At 38.7% G+C, this 17,238-nt stretch overlaps 1 protein-coding gene across 1 annotated transcript in view; it reads right to left on the bottom strand.

The window, feature by feature from the left end:
* LOC122328832 (utrophin-like) overlaps window positions 1–17,238 on the bottom strand; it is a 167,864-nt gene that overhangs the window by 142,165 nt on the left and 8,461 nt on the right. Inside the window, exons 3-8 of the mRNA XM_043224832.1 lie at window positions 6,332–6,393; window positions 4,954–5,046; window positions 3,886–3,963; window positions 1,723–1,815; window positions 1,277–1,449; window positions 245–360 (exon numbers count right to left, since the gene is read on the bottom strand). Of these exons, the coding sequence (XP_043080767.1) occupies window positions 245–360; window positions 1,277–1,449; window positions 1,723–1,815; window positions 3,886–3,963; window positions 4,954–5,046; window positions 6,332–6,393 (615 nt within the window). The remainder of the gene's footprint in view (window positions 1–244; window positions 361–1,276; window positions 1,450–1,722; window positions 1,816–3,885; window positions 3,964–4,953; window positions 5,047–6,331; window positions 6,394–17,238) is intronic.

Here is a 17,238-nt window from a genome sequence, read left to right as displayed (position 1 = left end):
TAACATGCCTTTGGAATCGCAACATGCATCTTCTCAAACTTTTAAATAGAAATAAAAAAAGACAAGCTTTGTGGCTCCCAGTTGTATTTTAGTCACCAATGGCTTAACGTTTGAAAGTTAAGACAAGTGCTGTCATTTTATGGAAATCTTTTGCCCTAATGTGAAAGTTTTGTGGACGTCTATTTAAACAAACTCTGCTTGTATTCCGAATTGGAGCAGTTTTAGTGTCGCGGCGCTTCTTTACCTTCTGGGTCCAAGAGTCTCTCGATGTTGAGCTGATCTTTGGCGAATGTGAAAGCGTGGTCCAGTCGGTCCACCGGGGGCAGGCGAACTACTTCCTCCCAGCTGAACCCTTGAGGCCTGAAACGCAATCCACAGCAAGAGTCTAAACAGCGGTTCACACAGAAACAAACTAACCTGCTGACACAAGGGACCAGATCCCTTGTGTCAGTTCACTTCCACACATCGGGAATCATTTGATTAGTCTTTTCAGATCGAGAAGATCGAGAAGACAGGTCCACACGAATCTACATCTGCAGACCTCTGTCATTCACAGCTACACACCTTCGCGTGTTTGCTTGTTAAATATTTCCTGATAGACCTGATAACTCTTCAGGTGCCAATAAGGGTGTAGTACTAATCTCGGTTTAACACACTTTGTTTAAACCTATTATGCAGATTTCCCCACAAAAAAGAACAGCAAGTTTGGATTACATCTGGAACTATCAACTTGCTCTCAATCTTTTCATCCACAAACATTTTACATCGCTTACATAAGTGAATAAAGAATTTAGTGATTAAAAGGCAAACATGCACAAAACCCTCTGAATATTTTTCTCATGAACTACAAATCAGCTTTGTGTTTTTCTCTTCCGTTTCACCTGACGTTGCATTTAAAGGAACACTCCACTTTTTTGGAAATAGGCATCTTTTTCCAACTTCCCCAGAGTTAATCATTTGAGTTTTCTCGTTTTCAAATCCATTCAGCCGATCGCACTTTTAGCATAGCTTTGCATAGATCATTGAATGGATTCAAAAATGGTAATACTCAACGTATTAATTCTGAGGGAGTTGGAGAACGAGCCTATTCCCAAAAAAAGTGGAGTGTTCCCCTTAAGCTTAAAATGTGTGTGTGTTTCTGTGGGCTCATGACATGATCCACTCAAAGCTTATGAACACAAACTCTCTTGACCTCTGACCCAAACAATGAGCTCCAGAGCTCCTAGAGCGCACTGACAGCAGCCTGCGAGAGTGAGTGTGTGTGTGTGTGTGTCACCTGAAGTGGTGCAGGATGGCGTTGAAGGCCAGGCCGTCTGCCCAGCTGGTGGTGAAGTTGAGCACGTTGACGGTGTTATACTTTCGGGTACAGTTTCTCACCCAGCTCAGCAAAATCTTCTCACTGTTGGTCTGCTGAAGACTGGACATCACATCCTTCATGACATCCTTGACCTACACACACACACACACAAAGCGTTGCTATACTATATGCGGTCATTTGATGCGATTTTAAGTGTTTCGTTCTCTTTGAAGTGTTACAAGCCGTTAGGCCATAGATAAGAACCCTAAGGCTGAAAAGATCTAAGTCTCAAAACCGAAAGAGTTTTTCCTTATAAAGTCATGACTTTAAACAGGTCTCACACTTAAACTTTAAAAAGTCTCACACTTGTTTCAGAAATATGTCTGCACATAAAGAATCCAGATTTAAGAGCTGTGTTTTCTGACCTGCCAGTGCAGTATGATGCTCCAGATGAGTCCTAGAGTGAGCTTATGATTGCCATCTACAATATCAGTCCCGCCGATATTCACCAGATCCACCTGAAAGATAAATAAAATCATAAATAAATAATGAAAAAAAAAATAAATGTATTAAACAAAAAGCAAGACATAAAAGTCCACCTCTGAATGCCTTATATGACTAATATAACCACAGCTAAAACAGATCAGAGTCTGACCTACATTGTTTCTAACTCAACTCAAAAATATGTCAGATTAGAAGAATGTGATGTTTCACACTGTGTGACGTCTTGAATGACGTAGCGAGCTTTCGCACGGAATAGTTGTTTCTAACCTGCTATTAGTGACTGGGAGAAAAGCGGGCATTGAGAGAAGATTACGGGATGTGTGTGATTCTGTGTAAACATGCCTATCTGACAGTGTGTGTTTACAGGTGTAGATTAACCGAACCATTCAAGCGCTCGACTTAAGCTGTCATGTTTGCTTAAAGAGTCGACCTCAAACAAGCCTCTGTGAGTGCGTTTAGAGAGAAGGCTCCACAAAATCAGCGTGCAATATTCAAAGAACGTGACCAATCGACAGCGGCGTCACTAAATATGCGAGCGCATTTACGACAGATTCCTGGAGGATCTGGACCAGGAGCCAGGAAACGCCACGTAAACCTGTATTAAATCCGGTTTTATCACTCGAGAGATTAAAACACAGGAAACTGTGCTGTCTGAATATTCAGCGCTCGGCTAATTATGGGGTAATTTACAGGGTTTTTTTTTTTTTGTGTAGGGCTGCCAAACACACAATATGTGCTATACATACTAAGTGTGTTTTCTTTTTTTATTGCAAACATTTGTGGGCAAAAAAGAGACAGCTGAGAGAGCTGATGTTCTATTCTATTTTAAAATCTAATCAAATCAAATATAATATTTAAAAAAAAAATGAAATTCATATAAAATAAAAGTGAAATAAAATAAATGTATTTAAATTAAATTAAATTAAATTAAATTAAACATTGGTATTGTGACAGCACTAAAGACAATGAAATAAAAAGTAAATAAAATGAAATATTGACAGACTATGATCTGGAATATTGGTGATTTAAAAATAAAATAAAATAAAATAAAATAAAATTAAATTAAATTAAACTAAACATTGCTATTTTGACAGCACTAAGTCCACAGACTATGATCTGGAATATTGGTGATTTAAAAATAAAATAAAATAAATAAAATAAAATAAAATAAAAAATAAAATAAAATAAAATAAAATAAAATTAAATTAAATTAAATTAAATTAAACTAAACATTGCTATTTTGACAGCACTAAGTCCACAGACTATGATCTGGAATATTGGTGATTTAAAAATAAAATAAAATAAAATTAATAAAATAAAATAAAAAATTAAATTAAATTAAATTAAATTAAATTATATTAAATTAAATAAAATAAAATAAAATTAAATTAAATTAAAAACATTGCTATTTTGACAGCATTAAGTCCACAGACTATGGTCTGGAATATTGGTGATTTAAAAATAAAATAAAATTAAAAATTAAATTAAATTAAATTAAATTAAATTAAATTAAATTAAATTAAATTAAATTAAATTAAATTAAACATTGCTATTTTGACAATATTAAGTCCACAGATTATGGTCTGGAATATTGGTGATTTAAAAATTAAATTAAATTAAATTAAATTAAACATTGGTATTTTGACAGCACTAAGTCCACAGACTATGGTCTGGAACATGAGTGGTTTAAAAATGTAATTAAATGAAATTAAAATATAATAAAGGCATTGTGACTGCACTAAGTCCACTAAAGACAATGATCTGGAACACGGACAAACTGTGGCAGGAAAACACACTATTTAAAGCATCTGTGTTTGTGTTTGGTCTGACTCCAGGCCATCAAAACATAAAGACAGAGGACAAGTCGAAAATATAGAGACCTTGCCGTCAAAACGCCACGCTAATGTCCCTAAAAGACACGCGGGAACTGTAAAGCGTTTTAATTAGCCTGCCCTTGCTCTACGCTCCCTAGGCAGCGTCTGTCAGCTGATACGAGGCAAGACATAAAAATAATTTCGTCCCGCAGCTGAAGCCCAGAGAGTGTCCAGCAGCAAGGACGCATGGGAAGGTAGAGAGAGACTCACGCTGTTCTGATGAAGGACCTGCAGCACGCGGTTGACGTTGTTGAGGGAGTGAACTCTAGTAGAGCCTCGCTCTTTGGTCTGAGACACAGACACAGACAGACAGAGAGTCACAAACATGAGCAAAATTCATTCCATTCAAAAGTTTCATTCAGTAATCTGATAAAAATCTGTAATACAGAGAAATGTTATTACTAATATATATATATATATATATATATATATATATATATATATATATATATATATATATATATATATCACACACATACATATATATATATATATATATATATATATATATATATATATACATATATATATATACACACAAAAAACAAATTTTCAGCATAATTTCTTCAGTTTCACATGATGCTTCAGAAATCACTTTAATATACTGATTTGATGCTCAAACATTTATGATAATTATCAATAATTAAAACATTCGTGCTATTTTGTCCTCTTTTTTGGTTTTGGTTTTCCATGAATAGAAAGAAACGCATTTATTAGTAAAATACATATTTAATAACGTATGTAGCTAAATGTTTTTACTCTCAGCTTTGATCAATATAACACATCCTTGTTAAATAAAAATATCACTTACTCTCCTATGATAAAAGAAAATGACTTAATAATGCACCAAATGACCAAAATCATTCTAAAGAAAATGTTAATAAATATATAAATATTTGATCAATTGCCCGGGTGTACCTTACAGTACTGTCTGAATGACTATCATTGGGTTTCACGATATCTGATATCTGATACTATTCACTGTCAAATAAAGTCGTGCTACTCTACACAAGCAGATACTGAAAAAATCAAATCTGTGTTAAGTGTGATCAGGAGTGATGAAGAAGAGCGATGAAGATGAAGCCCACAGCCTCCGTCACTCAAACGCTGTGTGTGTGTGTGTGTGTGTGTGTGTGTGTGTGTGTGTGTGTGTGTGAGACTCTAAATCAGTGTTTGGTTGAGGCTAAATATAACACACCATTCAAACACATTACACTCGACCGCTATTCAAACCCTTCCAACCATCAAACACACACACACACACACACACACACACACCAGTGTGCTTCCAGTCAGTCCCTCCAGGAGATCCAGGAGTTTTCTGCCGTCTCTCAGGTCAGAGAACATGTCTTTGATGGGCGTCTTCCCCGTCTACAACACATAACGGCAAAGTTAACTCACATTAAAAATGACCTTTTCAGCACTGTTTTTCACTAAATAATACAAAAAAATCTTATATCACATAATAACAAACTACTAAATGCACCTTCGGGTTTAATATTTTAATACAGCTAAAATATACAACAAATAATTCTATTATTATTAGTGCTATCAAACAATTAATTGCATACAAAAATATATTTTTACATAAAATGTGTATGCGCTGTGTATATGATATAATATTTCATATAACATAAGTGTATATCAATAACATACTTTTCTGAAATATATACATGCATGTATTTATATATACATAATAGATACACACACACACACACAGGTATAGATAAATATGAATATAAAAACATACCTGTAAATATTAAATATTAAATATATATATATATATATATATATATATATATATATATATATATATATATATATATATATATATATATATATATATATATACACAAAGCATACACAAAGCACACACAAATGATGTAAAAATATACTTAATTTGTATGCAATTAATTGTTTGAAAGCACTAATATATATTAAAATATAAAAAGATGTGCGTTGATGCACCTAAAATATTAAAACAAAATAAGCATTACATAAAATGCTATTACTTTGTAGTACACACACATAATACAGTGCTCATATTTATATTTTAAAATCTCTGAGTTCTGTGTTTTGCTCTGAAACGGACAACACGCGCAGTTCAAATGAAAATCACGGTTACAGTCGATCTAAGACGATGATTGCGTCTAGCGGGTTTCTCTGTGTGCGCTCTCCTTCACATGCAGACTGAAGCATTAATTACGGGAGAGAGTGAAGTAATTAAAGTGTGAGCGAGCAGAGCTCCGTAACCTCAGACCCTCATCAGTCACGCTCCTGGCTTCTGACATACCTAGATCTTTTTGATGTCAAAACTCGCCGTCTGAAGCTGAGCTCAAATGTTTAAACGAATGACACCTGCTATACCTGCTCTTCTGAAACACACATCTGATTTAATGTTTATTTAAATTTAAACATAATATCACATCAGCTCTTTACAGGGGAACGTACTTTATGAAGAGACGTTCACACAAAAGAACCCTAACTGTAAACATAACCAGCGTTCATCCGTGCCTTTAAATTGTCCGGCTCGTGAGAAGAGGCTTGATTCTGATTGGCTGTCGATGTTTGTATTGTTCTTTAAAAATAAACTATTTGATTCCAACGATACAAATAGCAGAAGCAGAAGTTGAGAAGTTCGGCGCGGGTCTCTTACCTTGGAGAACTGCGCGTTGATCCACTTGGTGAAGGTTTTCTTCTGAACGGCATCATGTTCATCTAAAACAAAAACACAGACACAGAGACAGAGAAGGTAAGTAAGGAGGGGTTTTATTGGCACATGGCAACACAGTGAACATTCATGTGTGAATGAGCAATGCTGCTGAGATCTGCAGACGCTTTCACTTCCACAGACTAAAAATAGAGCCACACAACGATTCGGTTAACTGAATCAACATCTCCTGTGTACAGTTTAACGCAGGGACAGATCCTTAATAAGCAAATGGGTACTGATTGTTCATATGCTAACTGCAATTAGATTAGGCCAATACTGGAAGCAGATTCGAAACATGTGATCTTTCTTCTGATGATATTTTGAAGGGTTTTGGAAACCAAACATAGACACAGAATGAAAAGCAATGCTGTAGAAGTCTAGCGTCTCTTTGGCTGCGAACATTCTTCAAATGTTTGCATTCAAGAGAGACCCATGCGTGCTCATCTTTTCAAAGTAATGCTCTCCACGCTGCTTAATCACATCTCTTCCACACAGTCCTGCAGATCTTCCACCCTGCAATTACCACGTGGCTCTACTCTTAACTACAGGCCTCTGAACTAGTTACTCATTGACAGACGTCTTTTAAATTGCTAGAAACCTTGAGGTGTAGGTCAAGTGAGGTACCGATACGATGCTTTCTAGTAACTGTCAATCAAAGCACAGGAGGCGGAGTCTGTCTAAAGCAACATCAGGTCAAAACATTACAGCATTAGTGTGTCACGTTGTGTCTGTTGCTCATATACCGCTGTTTTCGATCCACACAGAGCATGGTGTGACCGAGGAACAAGATCTACACACACACACATACACACACACACACTCTGTCTCGCTCTCAAAAGAGCAGGCGACCCAGCAGGCTGGTGGTCTTAACCTTTGATCCCTCCAAGGTTCACGCTGGTTACACAGTGATTTTTGTGTGTGTGTGTGTGTGTGTGTGTGTGTGTGGATGAGGGCCAGAAAGCCAGGAATGCGCTGCAGGCAACAGAAATGGTGTGAAGGAGAGTTTGTACACCACAACACACACACACACACACACGCGCGCGCACCTAGCAGTGAGAAACGCATCTCTCACAGGAAGGAACTGGTCATAACCATCAACAATACAGATATTACCAGTCATCTTTAAAACACTCCGCGCACGCACTTAACGTGACCTTCGTAAGGTCCAAATAAAAACCGTATGAAAATAAATCTACTGTCGTCAAATGATTAACTGCAATTAATCAAGTGATATCATTATTAAATTCCCATGAGCATTCATAAGCACACCTGCCTCACAATTCTTCCTCACAATGTCAAAAAACTAATAAAATGGATATATCTCATATATAAAATGTTCTATTAAAGTAATCCGGTTACATAACTCTTATTGCTCATGTGGTATCACTAACACTGCCCCTTTATGATTGTGGCCTGAACATGTTTTCCTGAGGGTCACCTGCAGAGGGTCACCTGTTAAATCAGTCAGATGTAACAACGGTCAGAGAGCAGCGGTGATGAACACACTCATCCTGCTCTATAACTCTTATCACACTCACAAGCAAACACTTGCCTTTTATCTAAACCCTGACATTCCTCGAGTGACTCGCAGCCCCGTTCCTTACTCTGTGTGTGTGTGTGTGTGTGTGTGTGTGTGTGTGCGCGCCCCCATCAAGCTACACTGCTCCTGACTGACTGACTGACTGTCTGAAGGCACTTCTGCTCTGCTGCACGAGCGCCGCTGAATCACAACACACTCGCCGTCCTTTAGCAAACCCAGAGGAAGGCTGGGGCCAAAGTTCACAAAAGACCAGCGCAAAACTGTCTCTACGATCAGAAACAGGGCTCGGTTTACGAGCAAAAAGAGAACGCAAACAATCCACGCGGACTCTGGGGGTTCTATGCCTTTTTTAAAACCGTCCAGATTACGCGGGCGCTCATTCACGGAGCTGGATAAACGCTGGTTTGTGTGCGTTTCGATCGCATCTGTGTGCAGGACCTGCTTATGTAAGATATTTTTTGACATGGGACATTCCGTAATGCATAAAATTCCCATAATTGAGGCAGTGGTTCCTCCTCCAGTGTGAACTCCTGCCCGAGCTTGTCTGCGTGAAGGCAGAGGGAGGAAAAGTTCAAGGAAAACATGAGTTTATAGACAGAAATCAAAAAAAAAAATGACACATCATAAATTACACTTCTTAAAGTCTGAGTACGCCAAGTGTACATATAACAACACTCGCCTCACATCCGGTCCATTTAATGATACCAAACTGCAAAAATGACTCATAATTACAACTTTAAGCTCATTAACATATGACCCGCCCACATTTACATGTCCAGTCCCATTTAGAAGTCTGATAAACAACACTATGGCTGCAATATAAAGTGATTTTAGCTAATCACACCACCGGTCATTTGCATATCAAAAAGGTACAACAGTCAAAAACTGTCTATAAACCTGATGTCTCTCACAACAAAATGTTTCTGGACTGCAATCGGTGCTCGATTTCTCTCCTGATACAGCTTAAATGACTTTGAAGGATTTAAACCAGAAGCAACGTATAAATGATGGATGCGTTTCTTCCAAACACGCACCGTTCGGCTTCTCGAGGTATTAACTGATGGACTGGAGCGCTGTTTGGACTCTCAGTCTGACGGCACCCGTTCACTGCTACAACTCTACGTCCAAATCAAAGAAACAAACTCATCTATATATCTCAAATAGTCTGGAGGTGGGTGAACCGCCGGCGCATTGATATAAATGGTATCTCCGATATAAACTTCAGTAGGCAACAAGCAAAACGACGAGTTTAAGCTGGATTGATTTCCATGAGATGGCCTATTTCAATGAATCGATTTTCACAGACGTCTGTGTGATATCAAAAATGTTAATACTGTTGTATATTATTATACTTCTGGTTATACAGTTATACAGCAACCTGTGCACCGGGTCCAGGAGAAACGTCTCATTTCACTACGTACTGCACAGCTATATATAGTTGAAATGACGATAAAAAGCCACTTGACTTGACTCGACTCACAACGCACTAACACCAGCACACAACCAGACTACAGGTACACACAAACCCTCCTGTACCTGGAGCAAAACACTTGAGCCTACCTCTGAGTTTCACACTCTGTGTAGCCATGGGGTCATACACCAACAGGTGATGAAGAAGAGCGAAGAGAGAACCAAACAAGTGGTCCTGTCCAACTTCACGTTCCTGTCTCTTCTACGCTCAGTTATAGTAAAGAGTGACAGAGACACCGAGCGAGAGAGCAGGGGGAGAGAGAGAGAGAGAGAGCGAGGGAGGGAGGGAGGTGGGCACTGGGCATGTATGTTGTGCTCCACTGGTAGAAGACACACACGTCTCTGTGGAACGGCATCCCAGCATGCATAAGAGCAAGAGCATGACCGACTCTGTGTGTCACCCCGACAACCATATGGCAGGTCACCGTGACGACCGAAGAGGACGTGATGGAATGGAATGTTGGAAATAAAAACAGATTCTTTAAAAAAGTTTGAAAATGGGACTATTTTTGATAAAAGCGTTTTAGTAAAACTAAATACTACAGTAGTATTCTAAACGGTTTATACATAAAATGTTTTTTTAGCAATATAATTGTTTGCTCAATATTGCTAATTATACTAAGAATGAATACATTATTAAAATCAAAAGTTACGATTGTTAAAATGAGTTTACGTACTGAACCAATATTAACTAACAATGAATCACTGTGTTTTTAATCAACGTAAATAAAGATGAATAAATGCTGTAATAAATGTCCGTGTTGGTTAACAATGTTAACAAGAGGCGGGACTTATTGCACATACCGATCGCATTCAATCATAACCAATCGTATCCAGTCACAGCACAAAGAAAGCATCGCCTCCCCTCAAGTGACTTTCGTTCCCAGTTACCCCCCACTAAACCCGCAGCGAGCTTTGGGGTCTCTGTTCAAAAGCAAGGCAAAAAATGCAAGCCTCCGCTGTATGCGAGTACACACACACTTCATACAATACACTACTAAGTACACTACCTCACAATAACAATCACAAACATCCAACTTCAATCACACTAAGCTTCAGAATAGCCCGCAGCCGAAACAAAACATCTGAACAAGTGTTTCGTGAATCAGGAAGTAAAAGAGTGCGCTCTTACCTAACTCAGGAAAGGAAAACTTCTTCCTCTGCTTTCTAAAAAAGCTGCGCTTTCTCCACGACAACCACTTACTCATGTTCTTAAAGTTCGCTACATAGAGTGCGAGAGGATGGGGAGATGCACGGGGGGGAAACGATGTACAGGAACTTCGGATGATGTCCGAGAAGAGTGATGCTGCCTGCAGTGCATGCTGGGAGCAAACGGAGAAGCTGCGGTGGGTTTCTCTCAAACCGGTGTTGTCAATCAAACGCACTTCACTTCCTGTCACACGCGCCAGACATCTGACATGAAAGTAGTAAAACAAACACCTGATGAAATCATTCAGAAATAAGATAAACTTCCCGTTCCTGTTCCCTTATATTACACGCATTATTTATAAACCATCCTCTTAAGCGCACGCTTGTTCCTAGAACTGAAGTAATGAAGAGACTACAGCTGTGCCTCAAACCCTAGTGTGTCCCCCATCTAGACGACGCTTTTAGCAATCTTGCAAAGACAAACGCGTGTGTCTACACAGATTCTGAAGCTACGGACTCAAAATAATCAGAACAAGCACCTCGGCATTTATCACAAGTGTCTCAGAAAGTGTCAGCAGACAGTGGTTTTGGGTTGAAGTCGCCAAGAAATTAAGAAGCGGCCACCTCGTACATCACAACCACAAAGAAAACTCTGAAAAAAAACTGTATAAACTTAAAAATACTATAAACAAACCACCAACTAATAATCATTACAAACAATGTAAAAATGGTTTTCTGTAGTTTATTTTTGGACATATTCTGTTAGTTTTTGGTTTTAACAAGCCACCAACAGCAGGAAAGCGTCATAAGCACAAAACTAGCACGCTAGCTTTTTAACAGGTTGCCTAGCAAGGAAGCAGCACAAAACTAACGAGAGTAACCTCACAAAAACCTAGCAAGCTAGCATTCCAGCTAGATGTCTCACAAGACAGCATCATGGGCACAAAACTAGCAAGCTAGTAACCTTAAAAAAACCTAGCAAGCGAGCTTTTTAACAGGTTGCTTAAAAACCAAGCAGCACAAAACTAACAAAGTCACCTCACAAAAACCTAGCAAGCTAGCATTTCAGCTAGATGTCTAACGAGACAGCATATATGGGCACAAACCTAGCAAGCTAGTGACTTAAAAAAAAGCTTTGCAGGCTAGCATTTTAGTGAGTTACCTCAACTAGCTAACAAGTCAATAGGCACAAAACTGGCAAGATGGTTAGTAACCTGAAGTATACCCAAAATATTCCCATGGTTAAGTCATTAACTAAACTAACTAAGCATTAACTTAGCTAATTTTCTATTACAGGTTCAGCAGCACTGTTAAAATTCAACCATTTTCGTGTTGTTGTTTATATTAGGCTGTTGGTTTTAAAAAGCAGCTCACCGACTAATCAGTCATCTGCCATATTTTCTAATTGTAGTTATTGGTATCATCGAAATCCACTATTGGTTGACCTTACAGAAAAAAAACCTAGTCAGCTGCGAATCTAAACAGCATTTTTCATGTACAAAATGTCTCACAAAGCTTGCAAGCTGCCTACCTAGACAGCATTTTGGGTCAGAGTATGTATTACGCACACCACAAGACCTAGTGACCTGCCCACAGACAGCACTGGTGAGCATCGCAGGTAGGTGCGACGCTCGAAGATGGCCACCCAAACACGATTTTTAGCCTTTCCCAGGGGTAGGCTAAACACAGCTCACATGTTTTCCCACTGATTTCTTGAATCCCAGAGCACCATCTGTTCCTATCGGGTTCGGGCTGGGCTGAGTAAATATCCCAGACACAGCGAGGGGTCTGAAAACACATGGCCTATGGATTCATTTGTTGACTCCGTTCTCCTCTGAGGTGTTGCGAAGGTCAGGACGTGTTACGACAACTGAACACACACACATACAAAAACAGGAACAGAAAGCACTGCAGAAGGGTGATTTCTCTTTCATTTTCACTTTCCACTTGTGAATGAAGGATGGGTTGGCTCTCTTTACTGTCGTGTGTCCAGTAAACTGTGGGCTGGTTGTGTATTTCAACAGGAACTGACAACACAATGTCAACTTGGGAGTTTAACTACTCGTGTGCACACGAGTGATTGCAATATTGGAAGAAATACTATGCATTATAACTTACATTAGTATAAATAACATTATTAATGATGTTGAATGTTTTGCACAGACTCATCATTTCACTTCATAAGACCTCAATATATCGTCGAGAACCTTGGATATTCATATAGTGCTTCCTGTATATACTTAAGGTTACCAGCTTTTTTTTGTTTACACAGAGAAAACTCAAAAATCTCTCGAAGCTCAACTTATTTTTTGTGTACCACACTTTCAGTTAAAAATGTTCTTCCCACTGATGAAAAAAAAAAAGCCACCAAACATCTTGGATGGCCTGAGGGTCAAAAAAACAAAAAAAAAAAACAGTTGATACGGTGACAATTCAGACTTTAAAGTGTCTCCATTACGTGTAATGAAAGATTTATGGTTTGGTTTTGTGAGTCTCCAATAGCAGGCTGACGCATACAAGGTCAAAAACGCTTTCATTGTCTTATAATAAAGATTTACTTTTTGGTTGAACAAATAATTTGGGAGTGGTTGAGCAATTAATTTTTCCAAACCCCTCCTTTCCGTGACGCTAATCTGTGGTTTCTATAGTAATCTGATTGATTTCATTACTCCATTAACGCCTTATAAAGCTGTGTTTGTGAGCTCAGTGCTGATTTTCGTTATTGATTTTACACCAAGAGACACCTAGAGGTGAAATTAGCATTTTCATTCAGAACACGAAAAAGACCAAAAAACTTTAAAATTGAGATTCAGAGAAATTGCTTGGGCTTTAAAAATCAGATTCAGAGACAACTTTATACACGGTGCACTTTCGGGTTTAAACCTTTCATTCATTTACACATTGCATGAAAGATCATTTTCCAAAATCCGTAATGGCGGCACTTTAACAGCGATAAAAAGAACGTTCTGAACTTTGTCGCATGTATAAAGAGGGCGTAGTCTGTGTGATCGGGGTAAAGTGACACCCCGTGTTCCCAGCATGCACTGCTCCACACCCTGTTCCACGATCAGTGCATCTGAAATTCACCACATCCCTCTTTCTTCACTCTGCTCTGTTTAGAGTCTGCCTCAGAAAACTGTCTTCACAGGGTAAAAATAACAGCCGTTCGGTCCAAAAACCACAAAAAACTATAACAATTACAGAAACTAAATGCATTATGATGTTTAATGTCAGCTCGCTTGTTTAAAAACTGCAGCTAAAGCTAAACTCCCAGAGCACGTTCAGTGTTTTTGGTGTACCCAGCTCAGACCCATATAAGGGATGGTTCACCTAAAAGTGAATATTCTGTCACCATTTCCTTCTGCGCCAAAGCCACAGTATTTGTAATGTTCTTTCATCATTAAAAAAAAGTTCATGCAACCAAAACTCTGATCCTCTAGCATGAGAGTGAGCGACTTGGTGAACTCTACACTCTACACAATTCAACTCTACAGCCAGAAACACAGTGAAGAACATTTTAAAGAAGCACACAGCCTAAGCTGGCTGTGCGGCCATTTATATCAGCTAAGACCAGCAAAACAGCTTAGGATGGCTTTTTTGCCTAATTTTCGGGCCTCTCTTTTAACACAGCTCTCTGTATGAGAAACTCTGAGCATTATGTTGACACTACAGCAAGCGATATATTTACACCGGATCTCTGAACAAACAGATCAGATTTCATCACTTACAAAACAAGAAAAATACTTAACAGAACCAAAACTTCACACATAAATGATGTGGACGCGCTGACACACACCGCTGTGTTTACATATGATCCAAAGCGGACTATCAATCAAATCTGAACTGTTCTCTAACAAGGTCACTTGCCTTCAGAACAAATGAAGTTGGTAGGTGTGTGTGTGTGTGTGTGTCTCTACGTGCACCTGTTTAAACACTTTTGAGCAAATGTATCCCCAAAAGGATGAGCCAAATCTGACAAAACCATTTTAAGCACATTTTTAAAAGAAATAAAGTAATTGTGTGTGTGTGTGTGTGTGTGTGTGTGTGTGTGTGTGTTGTTTCCTACACTGAACAGCAACAGGTTAGGATATGTGAAGTGATTAACTGGTTTTCCACCATTGCACATAACTTATTTCACTCCCTGTCATTGTCTCTAGATGTTCAGCTCACACACTCTCCTCAACGGTTTTCCAGTGCGCAGACACACACACACACACACACTCTCTCCATAATGAGGGCTCTGAATATAGACTTTCCCTTTCTCAGCTCACCACACCCTCCTCAGACATTCACACACACACACGGGTGGTGACATCAGTCAGCACGAGGGAATGCAGGAACTGTCTTCACTCCTCTCCATTTCTTCTGGCCTTTCTTTCATGCCTCTTCATTGGTTGAATTCTCATTAGCGGTGCCGTGTACAAAGTCAATCATCACTTGATACTTATTAAATTCTACTGTATTCTGCTCCAGATATCCACTTTTCACAATAATCTATTTTTAAATGCAACATTAACATGCCTAAATTTCCAATTTCAACTCGTCTTTCACATCCCTACTTCTGTTTACAAAAGTGATGAAAATGGGAGTTATTTGACTGTTTGGTTCGTAGTTGAAAGGGACGGTTCATTCCAGAACGCAACCGAAATGTACCCAGCTACAGAAACATAGCAAGGAGATCCAAAAATAATCCACGTGACATCAATGGTTCGCCCGTTAATTTACGATGAACAAGGCTTGCAAGAGATACTCTTGATACAATGTGATTTGGAGAAGAAGTTTTGAATAAAGTCGTTATTTTTGTTTTTTTTGCATGATGTCACATGGACCATTTCAGCTTTGCCCCTTCCATGTTTCTTGGGACATTTCAGTTGTGTTCCTTTCTAAAGAGGGTTAAAGTGCTCTAATATTTCATCAAAATATTTTAATTTGTAATCTGAAGTGAGGGTAATTGATAGTAACTTTTATATTTAATATTTCTTACTTTTAGACTAATCGTGGCAAACATGAGGGAATATTTCCTAATCATGTCGGCCTAGAAAAACGTATTTCCCACCTGTCACCAGTTAGTTATATGGTGTACTAATAAGTTATAAATACGAAAAATATCGAAACTCTTGAACGCGATGCTTCTGGTCTAATCAGATTCAATGGTCTAAGCTAAGCTACGCTAAGTGTGCTATCGCCAGACCCGGAGACTGGCTGAATGAATTCAAAAACGCTAAACTCGACTTTTTAACTCTGGAGAATTTCCAAAAAGTGGAGTGTTCCTTTAATGAGGCCCAAAACAATAGACAAGCTATTTGGTGCTTCCTGCTTCTATTACTACAGTTTCTCATTCAGTGATATCCTGAATACATCCTGGTCTCACACACACACACACACACTGGGAGAGAGAGATGTGTGCGTAATGAGATCGCCTTGGGTGAGTTTCCTTTATTTGCTTACACGGTTTTCCGCTCTTCGGGGTTTCAGGTGACACACAAACACACGGTGTCCATTTCACAAGAACAATCTCAGGTAATAAGGTCGCTGAACTCTCGGCAGGGTGTCAAAAGCGCAGTCTCAGAACAGAGCTACCCTTCACCGGGTCAGTCTCGCCCGTACCCAGCATGCTGCGCAAAAAAAACCTCGAGTCAGAGGACAGGCTGACATATAAAAGTCACATTGTGAATACTGAACTTACATTGTGAGGCAAGAAGTCCCAATTAAGAGACAAGAAATGCTGTTATATTTCTTTACTATCCTGAGAAAGACATGGGTTTCTATGAAGTCCTGCTGTAGAACACAATCAACCAACAGGCACTAATTTCACTTCCTCACTTTCCCTTTTTTACAGAGTATGCTGCCAAGAGTCGTCAGCTCAAAGAGCACAACAGGGCCAGAGCTCCCATAGTTCATTCAAAGACCGCCTGAGTCATTATTAGCCAAGGTGATATTCCGATGATGGTGTTTTTCCCCAAGCACATTTCACCACTTCCAAACCACATTGTTCTTATAACTATTCATTTTGCATTTGATCATTTAGAAGTGATAATTGTTGATAATTGAAGGCTGGAAGTAAATTGTTAGTCCATCTCTCGAGACAGACTTTTCAGGACAGGGGATGCACTGAAATGAACCCCCAAGACTTTCTGCCAGATTCTAGAAGACCATTCTTGAAAGAGTGGTTCAAGAGGAAGTGGAGCTGGTCCTTCAAGAGCTGCTCTCAACTCATCTAGAAAATCAGTCTGTGTGTATTTCACAACAGGATTCTTATTAAGTCTGGGTCATTTTTTAGGATATTTTACCCAACTCTCAGAGAACCTGACTTCAAGAAGGTTGCTGTTCTTCTGGAAAATCTGAAAGCGATCTGAAACACAACAGAAGCTGCTTCTGAAGATCAAGTGAAATAAGCACCAGATACCAAAGTTACTGAGTTAAAATACATTTAAAGCACTTGCGAGGCAGACATGTAATAACACTTTTTCTATCTATCTATCCATCTAATTCTTTGACAACCTTTATACCAGGAAATTAAAAAGGAAGCTGGTTAGACTTTTGTGCAATTATTTATCTATCAATTCTTTAGAAATATGTCACACTTATATGACAAAAAAAACTTGCATGCTATAGATGTCAATGCAACAGAAATGATAGCTCTGTTATTTCACACATCTAAAACCTAAAACCAAACATCCCTAAAACTTTA

The sequence above is a fragment of the Puntigrus tetrazona genome, chromosome 23 (genome assembly GCF_018831695.1).
Source record: "Puntigrus tetrazona isolate hp1 chromosome 23, ASM1883169v1, whole genome shotgun sequence".
Lineage (NCBI taxonomy): Eukaryota > Metazoa > Chordata > Actinopteri > Cypriniformes > Cyprinidae > Puntigrus > Puntigrus tetrazona.
This window is presented reverse-complemented; position numbering and strand designations above follow the sequence as displayed.